We start from the raw sequence: 25057 nt of genomic DNA, 5'->3' as shown, positions 1-25057 counted from the left end.
AGGAGGGGTGGCTTGAGAGGTAAGACAGGTCTGTGGGAGGTGGGGGAGGGGTGGGAGAGACACGGGAGGTAGGAGGAGAGGTGGGAGGTTCTATAAAATGACTTGTATTAGCTTCTGAACTCTTGGGACTACCAGCCTGCTTTGCTTTCTCTGGGAAAGGAAACTCCTGTGCATTTCTGCTTCCCCTCAACTTACATGGTAAAGAGGCTCTGCTGCTTTTGAATCCATGACAAAGTACTATATCTAGTTGGGGAGTTCAGGGTGATTAGAGATACTTACTATATGTAACTCAGTAAGTAAAGGCCTGCAGGAGTTGGGAGTCTCAATATCCCCTTCAAGGGCAGGCCTCCAAGATGTGACTTTCTTCTATTGGACCTCTCTCTTATTACCTAATTTAGGTATTTTCCATTAGCTAAACAAATTTTGTATGCAGCAAATGCTTGATATTTTCATTAGGAATGGTTAATGAAAGTTGATTTTGAAAACTCTACATTGTTATTAAACTCGTTAAGATTAAACAGCATTAAAGCAAGCAACTTTTGAGGAAACTTTTGCCTAAAAAAACTTTTAATGGAAAATACCTAAGTTTGTAGCCTTTATATTACAGGACACCAGAAAGAGACTATATCCAACATGCACATGAATGGACACAACTTTGAAAAAAGAAAGTTGGGCGGCTGTAATGACTTTAGGTCTCTTCTTCATACGTATTCAAGATTTTAGGCTACTGCAACCCTGCAATTACACAGCTTGGAGAAAATGAGAGACACAAGAAGATAAATGCATAAACCATTTCCCATTTCCAAGGTCATTTATAAGTACTATTCACTGTGTACGATGTCACCAATGCTGCTGCAGCTATGCAAAACCTTAATAACTTCAATCAATTTCTACCTATTAAACCGTTCATCCACTACATCTTCACTCCTTTTTCCTCTGAATGCAACCGAGATCTCAGTGTGCACTCTTGTTTCTCTTTTGCTTTAAAATAAAGTTAGGTATGCTCATCTCTCAACCTATCGCTGGAGTCTGTTTGTGAAGCAATTTGACTTTCTGACTGATCAGCCCTAACCATGGACTACCCTTCCTTCCAGTATATTAGTTCTAGGTGGAAATTCTTTAAATTATGAAATCATAAAATTTTATAGGTAAGTGAATAAATGAACTTAAGATAATATTGATTAGTGCTGCAAATATTCTGTATTTGCACACTTGTAGTTAGGACATAAACACACTCCTGTCTGTCCAGGGTTATCGGTGTTCTTGGATGTCTCACAAATGCATATCTCCAGTTACACTCCTATCCAGATCCATGTGCCACATACAGTTAAAAAAAAAAAGCAATTGGCCGCACGTGTCTGGATTTCGATGGAGATAACAGAACAAGGTTTATAAAGCTTGCTGTCAACAGCGTTTAGAAGGCATTTAAACTCACAGGACTGGGAAAATGGTTTCTAATGAGTTAAGAGAGGATAACACGGGATTAAAGCAAAGCCATGAAGTACTGTGACGGTTGAAGGTTCGAAAGCATAGTGGCTGCAGCGGCTGAGAAGGAACAGTCAGGAAATAACAGAACCTGCTAGAGCTCATTGCTTTGGAGAATAACCAAAGGAGAAAGGAGAGCAAGATCTACGCTGTTGCTCCCCCATGTCTTCCGAATCCTATCCGCCTAAGTGTGGATGGGATCCAGACCCAAATCCTATCCAGCTACAGCGCTGAAGGCTTCCTGGTAACGTTCCCAGCCCATCTTCCCTGCCATCAAGCAGAAGTCGGTTTGCCAGAGCAGGCAACTTCATTGTATTATTTTTTTCCCTGAGGGTTCATTTATGTCCCTCAAGAAATTTTTGCAGAATTGTATTTGTTCTATGAAAAAGAGATTGAGTTTGCTGTCCTGATTACATTTAATCTTTAAAAATTTTATATTTTTCAATATTTAAAACAGAAATTGTCATTTGTTCTAATCTATTAATCAAGATAGACATGACTTTTATTTTCTATATAAGAATACAGCATACTTGTAAAACCATGGACTGAAAAGGGGCTTGAATTCTACCTTTATAACTCTCTGACCAGTGGTAAGATAATTATCTCTCCGGCCCCACGTTCCTCATTTAAGAAGTGTGATTGACAACAAGCACAAACCTCTTCAAGTTTGTAAAATCCGAATGGAATGAATATTGTGTCCTTTCTTTTTATGGGTGTTTTGATTTCCTGTATCTGGTGTTCTGCATGCTACATTCAGAAAATTCCATATTTTTTTTTATATTTGCATATGCCCACATTGGAACCAGAAAGGACACACTATCTAGTTAGCCTAGGAAGGCACCACATACAGCTGTGTCTAATGCATATCTTCCTATGCACTGTTGAAAATGATAAATTCTATTTACTAACATCACACATCAATGTAGGTTTGAATTAGTTATTTTTCAAAAGATGATAAAAGTATGTCACTTTTACCTATTCTGTGGTCATTGACAAAATCAAAACAAGGGAAGAAAAATCTATTTAAGCCTAAGTTACAGAGGTCTCTGCTCATTAGTCAGAGGGGAGGCAAGTCTGAACAGTTCCCTTCAAGCCAGGGAAGAGGCATAGGGTGAGGAACTCCATCATTGGGCTGACATGGTGCTTTATCATGTTGTTCCCAGTGCTAAGAGTGGTGCCGAGCACAGTCAGAAAAGGTCTTCTTCCTTATGAAAGTAACCCTAGAATCGCCCTCACTGACATGCAAGAGGCATGTCTTGATGATTTTTTGCATACTTTTCTGTAACCAGAGACAGTTCATCTCCTGGCCGCCAAGACTCAAAATAATTACCAGAAACTATATTAATTAAAACACTGCTTGGCCGCTTAGCTTAAACTTCTTATTATCTAACTCTTAGATCTTTTTTTTTTTTTTCGAGACAGGGTTTCTCTGTGGTTTTGGAGCCTGTCCTGGCACTAGCTCTTGTAGACCAGGCTGGCCTCGAACTCACAGAGATCCGCCTGCCTCTGCCTCCCGAGTGCTGGGATTAAAGGCTCGCTCCACCACTCCCCGGCTAACTCTTAGATCTTAAATTAACCCAACCAATTTCTATTATTCTTTGTATTGCTACAAGGATGTGGCTTCCTGGGTAAAGTTCTCTCTATCTTCCTCCTTCAGCAGCTACATGGTAGCTCTCTGACACTGTCTACTCTCTGTATTCATCTCTTCTAGCCTGGCTATATTCTGCCCTCCTATAGACCGAAGCAACTTCTTTATTAACCAATGGCAATTAAACATATTCACAGCATACAGAGGGAATACCCACATCACTTTTCTGCCCACTCAAGAAGACAGAATGAGTCATTGCAAACTTTAATGACAAAATGTATTAATGTCATTTTCCTATAAACCTTTGTCGCCATTTGTCCTAGTGTTGGTAAGAATTGACTTTTTAAATCACTTTTATTATTAATTGGGTATTAAATATTACATACTATTAACCATGGCCTATATCAAATATTTACAATGTTCTTATTCAAATACCCTGTACTCAAAAAATAAATTTACACTGTAATTAAAATAAAGTTAGACAAGTCCAAATATTGAGACTAAAATGAAAGGTTTTGGGTAGTGTTAAAAGAATCTGTAGTAGATACAGATAAGTTTTTGGCAGTTATGATGTCTTAGTTACTAAGAACTTACTGTCATCTAGTAAAGAAAAATTATTCAAAAGCTCAAATTCCAAAGGAAACATTAACAGGACAGCAACCGCACCATCTTTGCAAAAATGTGTTTTGCCTTATAGCCTTGCAAAGTGATTCCGAACCAGGAATAGGGAAAGAAGAGATACATTTATTACTAATGAAATCATAGGTAAAAAAAAAAAAACTGTCTTCAGGTAGGCCTTAAAGGTGCATACCTTAAAAGTTGAAACTTATATTCATTCATGTACACAAGGAAAATGTGTTTACAGTAAATTTTTCTTTAATTGTGCATGAAACTCACTGAAGATGCAGGTGTTTTCTTTTTGTAGACATAGGGACTTAAACAGAAATACCGGGGACTCAGAGAACTTTCTTAAATAGCAACTGTAAGGCTCTGTGGAGTAGGGGGGAACAGAAAAAGAGAGAGAGAGAGAAGAAAGAAGGAAGGAAGGGAGGAGGAGGGACGGTAGGAAGGAAGGAGAAAGACATTTTCCAGTCACTAGAACTGACACAAATTAAAACAATAGAATTTTAAACGAGAGGAAATTAAAAGTATTTTGACCTCCTAATTTAAAAATGATACATAATTATATATACATATATGTCTGAAAATATGTCCACATATATGATTTATAGTAGCCACTGTGATTTACTGAAAGACTAAAGTACATAGGCATATGTATAATTACATTACTACATTTCTTTATTTTGTTTTATACAATGCTAATACAGCACTGACATGACTGTATCTTTTCGAGATGCAAAGAAGAAATGTGCAAAAGGAGAAAGGAGCTTTCTCGGGTTCCTGATTCTGATGTGCTATCTTCCCAGAGTGACTACTCCTTAAGCTGCTCTCCTTTGCCTTCCTCTGCTCATACCTGTTTCATACAGCTGCTTTGATTATTCTGTTGGAAAGCACAGCCAATAAAATGTCCTCCAGCCTTAAAACACACCCATGACAACATGAGTATACACAATTTTTCTGGAGTTAATCTTGGTTACCTTTTCTAACTCCATCCTTTGCCTTTCTCTTATCCTCACTTAATGCTACAGTTAGACAACACCATTCTCAATTCCCCACTGTCTTAGGTATTTCATCCCTTCCGTTCTATAAATGAAGCTTTTTAATTTGGATATCTGCTCTCATGTCTTTAAGATGTGAAGAAATCAAGGCGAATAGTTGCTGAGCCCACAAATATCCACCTTGGAAATTTTACCACAGATCATAATGGATTGTGTGTGTGTGTGTGTATGTGTATGTGTTTATATTCTCATTCATATATAGTCGCTCAACATTTGAACATGTCATGTATCGAACCCTATTCCAATGAATACTGGATACTTAAAGACTGGTGTGATGTCTAACGGCTTTTTCCTCCTCGCTTTATGTGTTGATTCCCAGGACTGATGTTATTGCTCTATTCACCATAAGCAGTAACAGATAGCGACTGTTTAAACTTCCACTATTTAATATTTACTAGTTAGCATTGCCATAAAGCATGCATAAATGTTAAATATTTACTAAAACTATCCAATATAATGCTTTCAACAATTCTAAGGAGTCTGTTATTTTCTCCAGAAGACTTAAACTTTACATTATTAACACATATGGCAAATATCAAAGTCTAAACCCAAATTAGGTTTGTATGAGTCCTGCCTTTCTGTCCATAGCCACTATGATAATGATTTCCTCATAAAACTAATGCTGAATAGGTATTCTTTGAGCCCATGGGTGATGCGTGGATCTACATAAATCAAGAAAATGATAAGTGCATTGCACATGTGTGCTTCAATAATAGTAAAATAATTCCTCCTAAATGTTCTAATATAATAATTCCTTTTACACCAATGAATGATCATTTAAGCCATTTAATGGTTTCAAATGTCATTTTGTTGCTAATAGAAAGAAAAATGTTCTTTATGAAAGGTATGTAGTAAAAAATCTTGCAATCAAGTACACGTTGTGGGAACTCCTTCAGCCAGTAGCCTCTGAGGCACATTTTAGAATCCAATGGGAGGTTTCACTGCCATACAAAAGCTATTCTGGAAACAGACACCTCAAACTGGCTATGCTGTATATTAGTTTTCAATCAGCAATGTAAACAATATAATAGAAGCATTACATGGACTCTACATTAAGATAAACCAAACTACTTTTGCCAAGCCAGATGTAATCATTCAAATTCCCATTGGGAAAGAGGTAGCCATACTATTTGGTCTAGATCCCAAGTATTTTGTTTAGTAAATAACTTGGTCTTTGTATACTCATTTTTCCCTAACACCTATTTCCAACATTTAAACATTGCAGTGTTTCAAGCATGCTGAGCTTAAGATTCAGATGTAAACAGGACATGTGTTAGTCTTCCTTAGGCTATTGAGTAAGACACACCACACAAAATAAATAAATAAAGGTACATTGAGAATAAACCAGAAATTTAATAGGAGACAAGACAACAATGTAAAAATGTTATTCAACATTGAAATCTAGAAACATATTTGCCTACTTGTGAAATGTGCTTTTTGAGAATTTTACTTTAATGTTGATTTTTAGCATGAAATCAGTTGTCTGATTTCAACTGTACATTCTTATCTTCAAAAAATTAGAGCCAGTGGTTTACATTGAATTATTTAAATGCACATATTTTAGGTGCCATATTTATTCCTTATGGCTCCACAGGAAAATTACTTGTAGATGTGGGCATTTCTGTAAAGCGAAGTTGTTAATTTTTAAACAGCTCAACTGATGAGGACTCACAATAACAGGCAGTTCTTTCTGTATTTACACCCTAGGTTTGAATTAGCTTCTTCAAACTATGATAGGAAACCTTCTCATTTGTTTCTATGACTTGAAACCACAAGAGTATATAATCTCCTTTTCCTCTCTTTAAAATCTTGCCATAAAGTCATACGGCCTGGAAGAATTAAAACCTTGCCCACCATAGGATTTCTCCACTCAGAACCACTCCTCCATAACTCATTGCTGACCTAAGAAAGTACAGGTTTTCATGGTGGCCAGACCTTTGATTTTCCTATTAAAGCAAGTTAGTATTCAGTCTTACCTTATTTTACCTAATAGTCTCTAACTTTCTTACATAGCTTAATAAATAGAAAATACGTTTGCAGTCTTAAAACATTCTTTGGGTAGCACAACGAATTTATAAATACTCTACATTCCAACAAGCTATAAACAGACAATAGCTAAAGAAACCTCATGAAACAATGGAATTTTCCAATAATTCTTATATCTTAAAAGGTTCATCTCATTCTAGATTGAATATTCATATGTGTTTCTGTCCACAGTGAATATTTATTCTGTAATACACAGTGAAATGAGAAATAATACCCTCCAGAATTTAACATATGGAAAAAGACTAGCAAGAGAGTTGATTTCGGGAAAAAAATCAAATATATTTATCTTGAAGTTTTTTCAAGAAAATATCATGCAGCCATTTTTTAAAACTTTTTAATCTAACATGTTTAGTTCATTCAATATCATTTCAAATTCAAAAAAGTAATTTTGTGCAGATATAATGTACTAAAAGACTCTATTTAGCTTATGATCTAGCCTATTTCTGCCTTGATTTCTGAGGGGTGAACCGTTGAGTCAATGTATTATCATCATAGCCTTCACCCATCCACATCAGACCAGTTCTATGTCAGAAGTAGTTACACTTTTATCCTAGAAAGTAAAGTTCAAAGGTGGGAGGTGGGGGGTTGTAAATACAATATCCATATATGAAATTATAAAAATAAATTTAAAATTTAAGTTAAAAAAAGAAAAGTTCATTCATGGATTTTGAGCCCTAAATACATTTTCTTGCGGTAAATGGTCTGTGTCTTTTCTGACTTTCAAACATATAGGATGTATTCTACTGGTAAGGTTTTTCCGAAGTTAAGAAAATGTTCAGAATGTTCAGAACTCTTTTTTTTTCTCCTAAGCGCACCCCAATGAGATTACTCTATCTAAAAAAAAAAAAAAAACGAAAAACGAAAAACAAACCAGAGAATCTTCTTTTCACAAACACTGAGAGGAAACTGAATTCTAAGACAGATGACTTAGAATATTACTTGGCAAACACAAGCGAGTCAAATTGCATTGAAAAGACAAACACAAACACAAGCGAGTGAAACTACACAAGAAAAGACAATGTAAGTGGGAGAAAGAGACATTTCCAAGCAAAATAAATATTGAAAATAAGGACTGAGACTAACTCGGTGACAGAGAGCATGCCTGAGTGAGGACCTGAGTTGGATCCTCTGAATTATCTTGACACCCTGAAACATGGAACATCTTTGTCATAGGAAAAGAAGGGTAAGTGTGAAATGCTAGGTAAAAGGAATCATTGTGAACTGTACCTGTGGCTGCACTGAACACGGTGCTCTGTACAGTCAAGGGCTTATTTGTTTTACTGGGGTTGGGCTACAGATAAAGAAAGGTAAACATCACCCTCAAAGGTTCTCCTGCAAATAGAAGGAAAAGCCTGACATACAAGTGGTATTTCTGGTAAAAGAAAGAGGTTTAAAGTAAGTGGAAATAATATACAAAATAAACTAGAGCACTCAGGGAGTCATCTGAATAATACTTGATAAAATTTTTAAAATGTGAGTGTTGCACTGTGATTTTCACTCAGCATAACTAATACGAGCAAACAAATCTGCCCGATGTGTTCTGATTAAACACTCCACATGTTTATTAGAGGCCACTGATGTGGCTCACAGTGAGATCTCCTGTGGTGAGTGACACCTCAGTGACCTATACTACTGCACGGGAAGAAAAGAGTGGCAGACATGTGCCTGTTTGCCACTCCCGAAGGAACATGGACAATAGTTCAATCTACTGGATGTTCTTTCTACACGCTTCTCATCAGTCCTTGGCAAAAATGGTCTCTAAAACTCTGAAAGCTTTACTGCAGACTTTTTGTTATCTAAATCAAAGAAACTGGCCTTAGTGTTCCAGTGTCTAATATTCTAATATTCTTCCAGTTGTAAATTTGTTCCAGGCTTCTTTCCTGTCATCTCAACCCTTTCCTCTGGTCCAATACCCCATGAGCTCTCTCCCTGCCACTGAAAATGCTTCCCAAAAGGAGAGCTGTTTTTCCTTTGTCTTCTCTGAGTTTTCAGTTGTTTGGATTAACATTAGAGTTGGCAAAGGACACGGAGGTGCCTACACCAAGGCACAGCTAAGTTTTCATGAGACACCGCATCGGGACCTCAGTCGTGCCCCCCTCCCATGTTCTCACATACAGTGAAGCAGAAAATGACATACCCAACTCCACACCCACTGTTCCCTCAGTCCCAGAAATTAAATACCACGCCATCAGATAAATGTGAAGAAAACAACCTTTATCTTTTTTAAAGGTGTGTTAGTTTATTTTATTTTTGAGATTTTGATATAGTCCCATTTTTCCTTATCCTTTCCTCCCTCCAAACTGTCTCATACACCCCTCTCCAATCTCCTTCAAATTCATGACCTATTTTTTCCACTACGTCTTATTCCATCCATATATGCTCACATATGGATGTTTCTCAATATACTTTGTCAAGTTTATATAATGTCATTTTTTGTATGTTTTCAGAGCTCAGCATTTGGGACTGGACAACCAAATTTATCTGCTCTTCCAAGTTTGACTCAGTTGCCTACAGTTCTTTGTGCAGGGTTGAGGTCTCATGGACTTTTCCCCATCAAATTTAGTATGCCCATTCATATTGTCCTTTGTGCAACTCATGTTAGTGAGATTTTACGGGTGTAATATTACTAGGAGACACAATCTCATAGCAAGCTCTCTGATCCTGCAGCTCTATAAACTTTCTTCCCCCTCCTCTCTTTGACAATCTTTCCTGAGTCTTGGGTGAAGGATAGTTTTGTAGATGTATCCATTGTGATTGAGCTCTGTAACTCTGTGTTTTCATTGGTTGTGGTTTTGCATAGTGGTCTCCATCTGTTGCAAAGATAAGACTTGCTCAACAAGAGGGAAACCATGCCTGGTACTGGAAACCTAGCTAACTAATCAGTGTTAGTGAAGTCATGGTTATTGGAGAAGAAGAATCTGCAACTACTAATTTACTAAACCAGCATATTCCTTAATAGTTTATAAGCATTGTTCCTTTGGTTTTGGTGTTTTGTTTTGCTTTATTTTGTTTCTCAGGACAGGGTTTCTTTGTATAACAGTTGTGGCTATCCTGAAACACACTTTGTTGACCAGTCTGGCCTCGAATTCACAGCTGCCTGCCTCTACACCCTGAGCACTGGGATTAGAGGCACACATCTTCATGCCTGGCTAACATTGTTGTTACAACCACAAATAACTGTAGTCTTCATTTCTCATCAAGATAACGCCTTTTTGAAACAGGGGACCTTTATTATTTTTTAATTACATATCTACCATGAAATCTTAAACACCGAAATAGTATTAGAAAGTTCCTCATTTTTTTGATTTCATTGGGTGACAAAACTGAGAATTAATGGTTTTTTTTTTCTGAGTATTAACTCCTAACATCAGCATATCTAGAACCTGAGTCCAGTTTTTCTGTATCTCTGAGTAACTTAAATATTGGTTTAAGGCTAGGTCAAGACTGTCAGAGATAAACATAGGGAGAAATATTAACTTATTGTGCTTCTTGTATAGTCCAGGTCCCCAACAGAGATTCCCCAATAGTGGATCTTAATGGCAAATTCAGCTTGCATATCGATGCCGCCAGTGTAAAAGCCCTGTGAAAATTGTGCTGAACTATCTATATTAATATTCTGCATTTGCCAGTGCTTTGGGATTCTAAGTGTAAGGAAGGACACACTAAATACAAAGTGAATTTGTAAGTGGAGTTGAGAGTTTCAATCAACTCCCCTGTATCAGCGGCTGCTTTTCTTGGAACTGCTCATCCACAAGAAGCTGGGTAGTGTTGCTGCCTCACCTGCTGGAAGCGCCCCGTAACTGAGAGTCAGAAAGAGCTGAGTTCTGTTTTCTCTTCTCTTAGACATTATAGCTTGCTTGCCATCCTCTTTCAGGCCTGCCACTTCTAAGTGTTGGGGTTTCATACCAAACAGATGTTGTTCTAGACCTGAACCCCTTTAAGAAGAGTGATATGTGGAATATTCTTAAGGAGTAGACATACTTGTTAAGATGTCCTTGTTGCAACTGTCTGAACAGGTAAACTCTAGAATATCTTTAAAAGTTGCATTTGGCTTTTTTCTCTTCACCATACGGAGCCTGGTTTATTGATGACATGCTGAGCATATCTGGGTCTGGAAAATCATAAAGGAAACATTATTTTTAAAGGATAAACTTTCTGATTGGTTTCAGTATGTGTCACTTTACTCTGGAAGTGGATAGGGATGATGTACCCTTTAACCAACTTTATCTCAGGGTGGCATTCATCAGTTTCATTACTTATCAAACTTCTGTTTAGAAATCAAACCGATCATGGGCAATGTCTGCACATAGTCTTCACAAGAAATTAAATTTGAACTTCTCCCTTCTGATTTAATATAAATAGGTAGGGCAAGAGGGAGTATGGTACTGCACACCTCAATTACAGCGTGGGCAGTGATCACAATATTTAAGGGGTAACAGCAGGTGATGAATGTTTTAATTTACAGAGTTGGATGGACTGCTCAGCATTTAAGTGCACTTGCTGTTCCAGCAGAACTTGGTAATTCAGTTCCCAACACCTATATTAGATGGTTCACAATCTTCTGTAACGCCAGTTGTACTGAACCCGAGTCTGCATGTATGAAGCATACATACATATATATGTGCAGGTCCATACACATATACATAAAAGACAAATAAAACATGTAGTTTGTTTCCATTTTGACTATAAGAGGCATATTTAAGAACTAAAATGATGTACTGTGTGGTGAGGTTGGATGACAAAGTGGTTAGCAGCATTTCTTGATGGAAAAAGTGATCCCTGTAGTGACAAAATCTTCACTTGATACAACTGCTTCCTTAGACAGTGTGAGGAATAAAATCTGTCTTCCGGTAAGTATATCAGTAACATACCAGAGGAGAGGAAAGGCCATGATGGTTACCAAAGTTTAAATTAAATGTTATTGCATATGTATGTATGTATGCATGCATTATCATGTATGTATATATAACTACAAAATACTAAATGTAAAGGTGGCCCTATGAATCAATAATTTTTCACTATTATGTAGCAGCATATTAATTGAGTAATGATAATTGCTTAAATCACATGTAAATTAACATCTACAAATTAATAAAGTTTTCTGGTAATGCACATTATTTTAGAAAGCAGACTCTGATTTCCATTTATTTTGACTGTTTCCCCTTGTCAAGCCATTATAATGACGGAAGAGATAAAGGCATCTCACGCTGTTTCTTCCAGCAGGAATACCCTTATTCAGCTGCCTAATCTCTGGGTCCAAGCTCTTGAGGAAAAGGCAGGTCCAGTACAGATCGTCACTCTCCTCATTATGAATGAAATAAACATACAATTCTAATTTAAGTTCACTTTCAAAGGCACACAAGATTGTCTCTCAACATGTCTTGCCTATTAAAAAAAATTTTATGATGGTAAATAAACCCTGGAAAATTCCTCCTCAGATTTTACCACCCGAAAATGCAGCTGTTGGCCGCCACTACCACGGCCTCACAGCTCTGAACTCACGTGCAAACCTCATCAAGGGCAGACATTTCTAATTGATTCCAGAAGGATTTCTTTTGCTTAGATCAGGGGGCAGAAGAAGAATAATGAGCAGCTTTTCAGAGGGAATTGGGGGTTAGATTGTTGAGCGGAGTGGGGTGGGGGCTTTTAAAATCTTGGGCTTGGCCCGAAATGCGTCGCAATTTTACGGTCCATTGGCCAGAGCATCTGGAATGAGGCATTCTGGCCTTGTGGTTAATGATGGTGCAACTAGTTTACAGACCATGGAGAGCCCAAACTAGCCCTGCCGTGTCCCTGTAGAAACCATGGGATGCTCTGTTAAATATCCTGTACTTTCTCCTCGAAGGAGGATTCCCTTCAGAATCTCGTTTGTAGAAGGTGAAATGCATCGTGGATCCTCATGAAATCTATCATGGGTCTCCCCTATTTTCATCATTTTAAAAGGACACATGAAAAAGCAAAACACGAATTACAACATGCATGTGTTTAATTTCAGGTGTGTTGACAAGGTTTTCTATCACAAGTTTGCATTTGCTTTCATTTAAGGCCTTCTTGAGGTTGTATGGAGAGTGTCGGATGCTCAGGTCATAAATCACAGCTCAGAACCAAGTACACACAGGCGAGGACGCACAATGGGAGGTTCTTTGTTATTTCAAATCAGGGACAGGTGATTATGTAGGAAAAGGTGTGTGGGAAGGCAGTCCCTTTTCAAAGCCAAGAAGAAAACCAGGAGTGATATGGAAATAATTTCTGTAAAGAAAACGATGTTTACTTTAAGCCTTGGTTAGGAATTCACCATGTTGTCCTGACAGCCTACACCCACAAGAGTCAGGTAGTAGCCCAGCCAGGAAAAATGCAGAGATGTTGAGTCCGAAGGCTGGAAAACACAAAGCTAACTTCAGGAATGCCACTCTATTTTTATCCAAACAATATAATTAATAGGGATTGTATCCATTTGAAAACATACTCAAAATTCCAAGGTTTGTGATGTTAAACTAAATTCAATATGTTTGCCCTTGGCTGGGGATCATTTCCTGTTTTCAAACAGAAGAAAAAGACAAAATGAAGCGAAACAATCATACACTAAACTAAAATAAAAATAAATACATGAAAACTTAGTTTAAAAGGTAAATGTTCCTAGATGGAAAACTTTCATTCTAACATCTGCAATCTGACTATGACAGTGTATTTTTATCAGAGATAGTAGATTTGTGTTATTTAAAATCAATATGACAATGTAGAAAAATTCTAGGTAGTAAAATATCTTCGAGCATAAAACGTAAAAACAACTTCTCTTGATGAATTCTAATGCTAAGCCTTTTCAAACAATGATGAGGGAAGAAGGGCAGAGTAGGTGAAAATATACATTATACCCCTTTCTTTCGTGATTCCAAACTAAGTTCATTCTCCACCTAGAAACAGAATCCCATTTGAAGTAGCAAATGGCAGCTTCAAGCTGGTTGTGGTCCTCCTGCCTCAACTCCATAAATGCTAGGCTCACAGGCCTGTGGCTGTGCACTTTAATTTATAAGTCCTTCATAAGATAATGCACAGAAAGCTATCAGGAATCGTCATTTCCTTGTTTGCGACATCAATGTTGGGAACTAGCACACAAAGCCCAGTGCATCACGGGGTTATTTACAATCTGCTCTGTTGAAGTTACTGTATCCCTCTTTTTACAGGCAGAGGAATAAAATACTCAGTGCAGTTTTATCTTATTTACCTTAATGAACAGGAAGGGTGATCACTAACACAAGACATAGGCAGTGTTAGCAGGTGTAGTTCATACAAACCCCCTCTGACTGATCGTCCTCCTCTCTATCTTGATTTGCTGTGTGTAAGTGTGAGGTGCATATGGTGTGAGGTGGGCGTCAAAGTCTTCCTCTGTAACTTCTTACTTGATTTTCTGAGACCGGGTCTCTTCATGGAATTAGGGGTTTGCTGGCTAGGCTGGATGTGTTGACCAGTGAGCTTCAGGGATCTTCCTTTCTCTGCTTCTCCAGCATTGGGTTACTAACGTGTGCTACCTTGACTAGCTTTTAATGTGGGTGGTAGGATCTGAATTCAGGTCCTCCTGTTCACACAACCAGACTGTCTGTGTTGATATTTTATTTGTGCTATAACAAACAAACGTTGCCTGAAGAGTAGAGTGTAGAACTAGCTGCTAGTTAGCCATAGACACCAGGCAGTCATGACACACAACTTTGATCCCAGCTCTGTGAAGGCACAGACAGATGGATCTCTGTGAGTTCAAGGCCACCCTGGCTACAAGAGATTGATCTGGACTAAAAGAGAAACAGAGCCAGGTGGTGGTAGCTCACACCTTTAATCTTAGTACGTGGAAGTCAGATACCTTTAATCTCAGCACTAGGGAGGTTGAGACCTATATATGGATGGACAGAGAGAGGAATATAAAACAGGAGCTCAGGATTAGGTCTGAGATTTCGTGGAGATGGCATTCATTCTGAGGACTTGGAGAGAAAGGAACCCCATTTGGTCTGAGAATATCATAGAGGTAACAACTAGTGACTGGCTGGTCTGCTTCTCTGATCTTTCAGCTTTCACCCCCCCTAATATCTGACACCAGATTTTAATTACCAGGGCCAATTAGAAATCAGCTGTCAACCAACAAGATGTCTTTTCTGCTCAAGGAAGGTTCTTTAGGGCAATGTGAGAAAGGTTTCATATCATGACCACATTCAAACTTCTGAAAACCAAAAGCAAGACAATTAAACGGAAGAGTGCTTAGAAGGCATGAAAAAAAAACCATAACACAAGAAAAGGAGAAACAAAAACCAGTAAGTATGATATAATGATCTCCTCAGTACTAAGCAAAAATTGTAATTATGGATAAAGTAATATACTATTTAATATTCTAGGTGGATAATAAGTAAGAAATCTGAAAATTATAATTTGAGTGGAAAAAAATTTACACTGTTTATACATACTTTGAAAAACAAGTTAACTTTATCTCAAATTTAAATACATACACACTTTTTAAAGTCTAGAAATTTCATTCCTAGTCATGTAATCCAGGGAAACTATGTATATACACATGCAAAATGAGATTTCTACATTAATTTTCATTGCAACACTGAACCAGAAAAACCTAGAAATGAGCACGAACATATAAATATATCTTGATATAGATACATGGGAAGATTTTTTTAATAAGAAAATGAATAAACTACATCTAAATGAAACAGAATGATACATTTTAACAAAATATTTCCACTGGAATATTTAGGGAAAGAAACCAAAGCCAGTATGATAACATTTTATTGTTACCAAAATTTTTAATTAATAAGGGCTTAGAGATGGTTTATTCTCATTAAAGACAGATGGCTGAAAACCTCAAAGACAAGAAAAGGATTGGCTTTATCAGGTTGTTCCCTGAACTTCGTATGGCAACATGATGCCACTAACAATTCGCTAATCTTATAAGATTATAATGCTTTTCTGGACAGGGTACACTAGTTTATCTTTTAAAAATAATTTAATATTTATCAAATACTATAAAAGGCTAAAACTGTGAATACATATAAAGGAAATCATCAACCAAATTTATTATAATTGTTACTTATATATGTTATAAAGTAAACTATGGTTATAAAGTATTTAAGGTCTGAATACTACAAAAGGAGCAAGATAAAACTGCATTAATTATGAGTATTCATAATGTTCATAAATTTGGCTGAATGTGTGTTTTGGCTTCACCTTGAAATAAAAGTTTTGTGTTAACAACCATAAAGAGTATCCTAACGGAAGTTGGCGGCGGCAGCATCTTTACGTGCACCATGAACAGGCAAAAAGTTGAAATGATTTAAGATGACCGACTATAAACATGTTTGTCTAACTTCAGCACTACAGCCACACGTTAATCGTCAATGTGGTATGTCCCCACCCACGTGACAAGTAGATATGTTTTTCAAGCCCATACTTTCACGTATGCTTTGTTTACAACTCATTTCTTCCACACGGCAGAAATCCAGATTCCTGTCACCCATTGAAGACCATCTCTTTGGTGATTTGTTTGATGGCTAGATGTGGTCAAAGAGTGTGTTCTGCCGCAGCCCACCTTGATGGAGGGCTGCAGAGCTGCACTCACGTGACCTGGCCTTGCAAACTGGACAGTGAGGAACCATGTGGAGGTAATAGTGTCTTCCCCCGGGCTCCCCCTGGGCCACTCAGGTCAGTTGACCCTTGATGTTTAGTGCAGTCTGGGAGGAAGCTCAGGGGAAGCAGCAGAGTAACCTACACAAGAGTTGAGAGAAGTACATTTCATTTTTCCGAGGCTATTAAGCTTTGGGTTAGGTAGTTACAGAGAAACTAGTAACTGCAAGAAATGCTCAATTTTATTATATTAAAAATGTAGAGGTAGCAAAAGAGCAGCAATGAAAAATTCTGTAAAAACATGAGACTGCTCACTGCCCAGTCTTCTGATAATGTGCATTTTTCTCGAACACATACTGAGAACAACGTCTAAGGCTGCATTCCTTCCAGTGCGAAATCAATACATATTTAGTTCAGTCTTCTATGTAGTTTTTAAAAATCACATCTATATGCCCACCTCAGTTTTGTTGAGTGGGATCTAATGGCAGATACTGTCAGTACTAATTCAATATTTACTGAATAAATGAATATTAAACAGTCCTCCTGCTGCTGTGAGGATTGCCTTCCATTTCTGCATGCATAGTAACTGAGGATCAATGTACACATTTTTGTTAAAGTTTTATTAACAGAATTGAACTTTTTAGCCAAGATTGTGATGGGAAAAGAATGAATGATAAGTAAGAATGATGCTGAGATCTGAATCGGAAAACAAGAAATTTGCTTCCTAAAGGGTGAATGAAGTGCTCACTAAAGCTGCTGTGCACAGGGTTTCAGGCAGAACCGTTAATCAAGTGGCTATTTTTCTCCCTTCGGATTATCTCTGTTAATACAAAAAGGGTTTCTCAGGCTTCCCACAAAGTCCTTTCCCACGAACCTTCAGAACTCAAATGACACTCCCTCTAACTCAACAGAAACTTCAAAGGTCCCCAGCAAGGATATGTCTCTATTGTGGTATATTACTTCGAGATGTGTTACATTTGTTCACGCTGCAAGGATGCGTCTCTATTGCAGTATATTCCTTCGAGATGTGTTACATTTATTTGTTCACGCTGCAAGGATGCGTCTCTATTGTAGTGTATTACTTCGAGACGTGTTACATTTGTTCACGCTGCAAGGATGTGTTGCATTTTTTTCTTGTTGCATTTGTTTAACTCTGTAAAGTTGTGTTACTTTGCCTGTCTAAAACACCTGATGGACTATTAAAGAGTTGAATGGCCAATAGCGAGAGAGAGAGAGAGAGGGGAAAGGACAGACAGGGCTTGCAGGCAGAAAAAAAAGGGGGGGGGGAATCTGGGAGGAAGAAGATCAAGAAGAAGAAAAAAGGCCTAGCTAGTCACAGAGTAATATTGAAAGTAAAATATACAGCAGTAAAAAGAAGAGAAAAAAAAAAACCCGAAGAGGCAAAAGGTAAACAGGATAATTTAAAAAAAGCTGGCTAAAATAAGTTAAATATATGCCAGACACTTATAAGTAAAAGCCTCCATGTATTTATTTGAGAGCTGGACGGTAGGGTCCCCCCCCCAAAAAAAAGTAAAGAGTAAAATAAAATCCAACTGAGCATCTCCTATCCAGCTTCTAAGTAACTCCCATCTATGCATCATCTGACAAAGAAAGAGGAGAGCAAGGCACGCCTCAAGTTGACCCTTGGCACGCAGCAGGCATGTGAGAGAACACAGAAAGGCATCTCTGGGATCCTGAAAAATACTCATTTTTCTTCATTTTGTTTGTTTCTATTCCACCATTTAAATAAGATTTTAAAATGCAAAAGAGAGATTGGGATGGAAATACTAGATCTTGAAGTGTTATTTTGTTGCTATGTCAAGATATCTGAGATGAACAACTTTAAATAGGAAAGATGTGTTAAAAACTTTTTACTTTATAAAATTCAATAACTTGAATTTGTGTTTTGGACATTTCTATGCCTTAGTACTCTATATCTATTATAGCAATGAAAAAAAGTCTTGTATGAAATGAATACATTTATATTTTATTGAAAACAGTTTTATTTTATGCAGAATATTTTGATTATGCTTTTTTTCCCAGCTCCTCTCTGACCCTCTCCACTTTGCTTCCCATCAAAATCCACACACATTCTTTCTCTCATTAGAAATGACATCATGAAATTTTCACGGGAAACTTGGTGGTAAGGGTATGAGATATTGGACATGCTGCACCCACAGTCAGGAAGAAAAGAGAAAGAAATGCTGATACCTGGCTCACCTTCTCCATTTGATTGACTCCAGGTAACCAGTTTAAGAAGTGATGTTGGCCACACTCAAAGGACATCTTTCTACTCCAGTAGGGCCAATTTAAAAACTCCCTCCTAGATGTTCCCAGATTATGTAGGATATTCCTTCTGTACCCTGTAAATATGTGTTTCCCTCATTGGTTAATGATAAAGCCAAATTGACCAATAACCAGGCAGAATAAGGCTAGGCAAGTCAAACAGAGACACGGGGAGAAAGAATGAGTAGAGTCAGGGAGATATGAGCCAGTTGCCAGAGGAATAGATTGTGCTAGAGAACTGGCAAAATATATAGTAATGAAAATGTATATCAACAGAAGTAGGTTAATTTAAGTTGTAAGAGCTAGTTAGTAATAATCCGGAGCTATAGACGGAGCATTCTGTTACTAATATAAGCTTCTGTATGTTTATGTGAGACCAGGAGGTAAAGACAAAAAAAAAAAAGTTTAGCCTCTGATTACAACCAGATATGTGTTTCCATAGTGATTCTAAATCCTATCCAGTTGACAAGATTAACCATTGCAAAAATAATAAAAGGACATCCTGAGTTGGTGTGACAATGAAATGGGAGCTTTTGAGTAGTGTAGTGAGAGTTATAAACATATACCTCTGTTAAAGCCTGTTTAAAGGGTGGGTACCATTTAAACATAAAGTCTAATGTCAGCGTGAGTCTCAGCCAAAGAACACAGAACTAGGAGTTTTTGTTCCACTGTAATGTTTTTCCTCTTGTCCATAACATTAGACTCAGGCTTGGCTTATGGATATTGAGGTAAGTTACCAATGAATTATTTCCTGGGTTCTGTATATTCATATCAATAATAACAATAAACATTTACGGAGCATTTGCTGTTAATTATTATGAGAAACATCATAGGTAAAATTTTCTCACGTAATCTTCAAAATTTAGTAGATTTAACGATTCCTTCTTCCTTTTACAGGTAAGAAGACTGATGCCAAATATATAAATCACCAAGTAATTATCCAATACATCATACTAAAGCAGTTCTCATGGTGAGAACCAAATTCAAGCAATGAATGGTGTATCCGAGCTTAAATTTTAGCTAGGCATTTCAACGTCTTAACCGAAAAATTAAACATAGCACATCATCACTGTAGTTTGTCAGAAACAACGCTCTGCTTTCTGCCATGCCATCTGAAACTCCAAATACAATGTTTTCACAATCATATGTAGAAACGAAGCTGACATAAAGAACAGCTTGCTTCCAGAGCAGTTAAGAATAGCTCCCACAACATACACGACAGTGGGGTCTTTAAAAAGGATCTTAGCATTTCCTGCTGGAAATTGAATATATCACTCATGTAGAATATGAACATTCTATCTCATTTGATTTAGGGCTTTTGTGCCATGTATGTATGAATTTCAATGAAAAGCTAATTTCTGCTTCAAGGATATATCATGTATAAAACACTTTTACGCACTAAGTAAATATGCAAGCTCCATTGTCACTTACGTGTAATGTGGATGACTGAGGTCAGAGAAAGCAGATGAAGTTCTCAGTGAATATGTGTGTATGTCGGGGACATGAAGACTGCCGTGTCAGAGATTCCCCCAAGGCCTCCGACTCATGGGGTGACGAGGCCTCCCTAAGTTAGGAGCAGAGGACTGGCGCAGCATTGTTAGATTTTACAGATAGCTGACCTTTTGCTAAAACCAATGTTTGCAGGAACTGTCAATCACAACTGCCTCATCTGGGATGACGGTGACCTTCTAAAGCCTTCCTATCAGTGTTAGCTAGCCTATTCTCTCCTCATTCATTGGCATACAGTAAACCCATTTCCTTTGTCAGCAATGGATAATAAATGTGCTAAGTTTCTGGGCTGCTAGTTTACCTCCATTAGGGTGTGTGTACACCTTACACCAGCCTTTCTATGTGTTTGTCCTTTCTTTAGTTCCTTGTTGCCCATTCAGGTCAAGTTCAAAGTTGTGCAAATCATGGTACAAAATTTTGATATTAAAATTTTATGTCTCACTATTGAATATTATATATATAATATATATTAAGAATAAAATATATTTCAGAGCTCAAAAACTATAAAGGTACTAAGTAAAATCAATGTAATAAAGAATTGTCCTTTTTTGCCTTCTAACCACATAAGTAGCTGTGATTTTCCACAGTAAACTGTTATGTTCTCCTTTGTCTTCTAAAGTATATGAAAAACACTTAATAAAATACATTAACTCACTTCTTTGAAATCTTCTACTGCCTGTATTTTTAGAGTGGCACCCATTGTAGCATTGCATATTTAATGCAGATAATTTGTAATTTTGAGACCAGTCCTACTGGGTTCCCGATTTTTATATTCTAGATACTGGTTGTATTTTATGAGTTTGACACAGTTGTTAAACAGTCACCTGTGAGTGGCATTAGGGGACTCACAGTTTTTGTGCCATTACACATGTTGATACCATGAGTTCCATCACATATACACCAATCCATGCATGCATGCCTACTGTACCTCCAGTATAAATTCAACATACGTGAGGTACTTAGTCAAAAGTAGACATGTCCTTACAATATCAAACAGCTTTCAAAGAAATGTATCAAGATTAGAATCACTACAGTATTAGCTTACGTGGTAGCTAATTTCGGAAAAAGGAGACACGATTAAAAAAAGGACACCATATCTGTGAGGCAGTCCCCTAACTGGAATGGGAGGACCTAGCTCCATGTGGGCCCTGGGATCCCTAGACAGATGGGCCTGAGCTATAGAAGAGGGGTAGTAGCTGAGTAAACCCTGGGAATCAAGCCAGGAGAAAGCATTGACACACAGCTTCTGTTTTCTGCTTTGCTCCTGCCTTGAGCCCCTTTCTGACTTCACACAGTGGTGTGCAATTATCTGGAGACAGAAGATGAAGCCAGTTCTTCTCTTCACAATCTGTTTTTGGTCAGGGTAATATCACAGCAACAGAAAACAAACAAACACACTTTGTCCTTTGATAACGAGAATCTTAGCATGTACGACGACTCCAATAAGCAGCCATATTGCATATTTCCTTAATATTGGTATATTGTTCAGGAACAAAGTTCCAAATTTTAAAAAGAGCTAATAAACACAAGTGATCAGTAAAACTGTTCAGTAATAAGTGGATTTCCTGAGTAATAAAAAAATAGGTACCCCCAAATTTCTGAGAAAACTATCTTAATCATTAAAGATCATATCAAAACACATCCTTAATTTTAACAGTCTCTTTGCCTTAAACTTTTCATTTTCATATAATTATATCTGTTATAGGTGATGCGCAAACATCTCAAACACTTTTCATTTTCAAAGCTTTCATTAGAAGAACTAAATGGCACTATCCTTCTTGTAAAGTCATACCTACCACTAAGTACTTGAGGATCTACAGAGCACCGTGGATTTCTTCAAAATGCTCCACGATGCATTTTCCCCGATCTCTGTGATTTGATGATATCAACCAAAATTTTGGGATAAAACTCGATGACTCATCAACAGTAACTAACTGAAAGTTTTATGAATCACAATTCAAGATATATTACACAGAACAAAAAACTTACTACAAATACTGGCCACGGATTCAATAGAGAGAAAACATCACTGAATGAGTGGATTAAACAGTTCAGCTACCTATACCAAATGTCTTACCTCGAATACAAATGACAAGGATGGAAAAAGAGGCTTTAGGTGACCAAATCTGAACAGGGTTAGGAACATCAGGCATCGAAGAGTTTCCAGAATAGCTGCCGTGGGTCTGAAATAGCAGGGCATTAATATCCATTAGTTGTGCATACAGTGGCCTCGTGCTTATGTCATAATTAGCATAGCAATAACATTTACTTTAGGTTTGCAGGACAGGCAATGTATTTTGACATAACTGAGTGGTGTGTCCCTGAAGTGCTTTGAACACAGCCTTAACTAAGCAACAAGGTGTGTCTTTTAAGAAAAACCTGTTTTGTCAACTTATTGTTGAGTTAAAGCAGTGATGAGCTATAGTGAAACAATAAAGTGTTCAACAACCAGAAATGAAGAATGTAAGGCCTGTGAGACTCTCCTCAGTAGCCCAGAGTCTTCTGACGGCTTAGGGAAAGCTGATGCAGCTAACTTATTGAAGACAACGGCATTCAGCATTATGGTTTCATAAAACTAAACTATGATGTTCTATATTACATGGATATTTTTATTATTATGGAAAATTCCTCTTTTGAATAAAAGAAAAAATAACAAAAGAAATTCATGTCTTGCCTTTGATCCAAAAGGAATCCAATGGATGTCAAGGTCAGGAGAATGAAGGAGACCCTTAGAAGCAGAGTGACTTGGGACAGTGCCTGTCAAAGAAACACAGAGTTCAGCGGATCCTGGGCAGGGTATGGGAAGGACGTTAGGATCTCACATCGACATGGAAACACCGTGCACTTTCCTGCCTTCCATTGCTACTCTCTGCACGAAGGTGTGGATACAGAGGAATAATTGCTTTGTCTACTGACACCACCTTATCAGACACTTCAGAAAGAGACAGATAATTTTATCATGAGCTTTTGCTTAAACTGTTATTTTCTTTGTCTCCTGTAAAACTTTGACTTTTGAAATTAGATGGAACATCAAGCAAGGGTAAGTGATTCACATCTGAGAAGTAAATATTACATTCTAGTATATATTTTCAGCATGAACAATTCCTTCTCATTTGAAATCTAAATTTTCTTTTTACAAGGAAATATATACAAAGGAGAAGTGCTCATTGGAGCTGTGCTGGTTAGTGAATTCTGCTCACCATATTCAAGACCATTCAAGATGGAGTTACATAGTCACAAAATCTTCCTTTGAATAATTTTTCTTTACTAATGTTTGCCATTATCTTCTTAAAAAAATGTTTTACATTTTATTGGAGTCAGTTTCTTTACCCAGCTCTGCTATCTAACTGGGGCCAATCTCCAGCCTTGTCTCAACACAACTGCGGTTGCCACATCCCCGAGCTAGCTCCACCCACTTCTCGGTTCCCTCCCTCACATCTCCTCCACATGCTCAGCATCTTAGACTGTCTGCATATTTTGTTATTTCTTTTTTGCATTCCAGGAGGTATTTTTGTGCAATTAATTCACAAATTTTAGATGGTCTGTACATCTTAAACCAGATATATGCAAACCTACCACATTGCAAGCAGTAGAATCCTTGCTTTAAGGCACAGCCATTGTTTGTCCAGAGTAACTGTAACAACCTCAACATTGCCGACGCTGAGATCATTTCCTGAGATTCTTATTTTCTTTGTAAAAAAACAAATTCTGTGATATTTTTGTCTTGTGATTATATGTTGTATTTTATTTACTCTTTCATTGGTTACTTTATTACTTTTATGTACCTTTTTTGGACTTTTACACTTTTATGAAGAAATATTACAAACGAATCAATTGAAAAAAAGGAAGTTGGTTAAAATACGTATTGTATCATTTATGCAGTTTGAAGTCCATTTTTATATGCTTTTATTACTTTTGTTGTCTCCAGAAGACGGTCAATATAGATTAATGTCCATTACATAAAGTACGCCCATTCCTAAACTATCTATACAAACACAGTCAGTATAGATAATGTTCATTACCTAAAGTATGCTTATTCCTAAACTATCTATGCCACTTAGTGCTCTTATGCTCAAGCTACCAGAAGTTGGGCATTATGTATACCTTTGAAAGAAAAATATAAAAGCTGTAAACCTTGCAGTGGAAATTCTCTAAACTCGGTTTATCAAGCAATTGTCTAAACATAATAGGTATTTTGAAACTGATAGAAAATATGCTCTCTTAAATATGTTCGATTCTGATTATTGAAGTCTTTTATCTCAATTACAAAAATATAGGATAAGTCACAAATTTGCCATTTAAATTGGTGTCAAAACATTTGATTTATATTACAATTTAGCAGCACTGCAATACAATTAATTTGTTTACATTTAATAGTCTTGCATAAATTAATTTTCCTTTTTAAAATATATGCTGTTCCCCCAAAATGAAAGCAATTATGAAGAAAAATAGAGCATAGTCACTAAGGAAGAACATATTTTAATTAAAAACTTGATGAATTATTTTCACATACTATATTAAAAGTACCTACCTCTGTGTTTGCAAAGGTCTCTTCATAAAATGACAGCATCACTGCAAACTGCAGGACGGTGTACATCTTTAATTGCTGGGATGCTGCTGATGACAAGGGGACTTCCTGTCCTGTAACCTAGGTAGACCAGAAAGACGCTTTCCTTTACTTTGTGTTGTGGCTCATCTCTCTTGCAAAAATTCACACTTTGGGAAAGAATGAGTCCCAGAAAATGCTGTTTTCCACCTTTGCTCCAGAAGGTCTCAGACATTCATTTCCTTGACTAGACAATTCTCTGAAGATTAGGAGACTTGTTTTTTTGACGCAGAATATTTTGCCTTC

At 37.2% G+C, this 25057-nt stretch overlaps 1 protein-coding gene and 1 long non-coding RNA gene across 5 annotated transcripts in view; one reads left to right on the top strand and one right to left on the bottom strand.

The window, feature by feature from the left end:
* The window catches only part of LOC126511512 (uncharacterized), an 840891-nt gene that overhangs the window by 263178 nt on the left and 552656 nt on the right, over positions 1-25057 (top strand). The gene's annotated exons all lie outside the window — the stretch shown is intronic.
* Positions 1-25057, bottom strand: part of Agmo (alkylglycerol monooxygenase) — a 304397-nt gene that overhangs the window by 156240 nt on the left and 123100 nt on the right. For all 4 annotated transcript variants that reach the window (XM_050158660.1, XM_050158661.1, XM_050158663.1 and 1 more), the window contains exons 10-12: positions 24737-24853; positions 22880-22962; positions 22283-22388 (exon numbers count right to left, since the gene is read on the bottom strand). In XM_050158660.1, the coding sequence (XP_050014617.1) occupies positions 22283-22388; positions 22880-22962; positions 24737-24853 (306 nt within the window). The remainder of the gene's footprint in view (positions 1-22282; positions 22389-22879; positions 22963-24736; positions 24854-25057) is intronic.

This window comes from Alexandromys fortis, unplaced genomic scaffold (genome assembly GCF_014885135.2).
Source record: "Alexandromys fortis isolate MF-2015 unplaced genomic scaffold, M_Fortis_MF-2015_v1.1 scaffold_101, whole genome shotgun sequence".
NCBI classification, from domain to species: domain Eukaryota; kingdom Metazoa; phylum Chordata; class Mammalia; order Rodentia; family Cricetidae; genus Alexandromys; species Alexandromys fortis.
The sequence above is the reverse complement of the archived record's forward strand: the minus strand, read 5'-3'. Positions and strand labels throughout refer to the sequence as shown.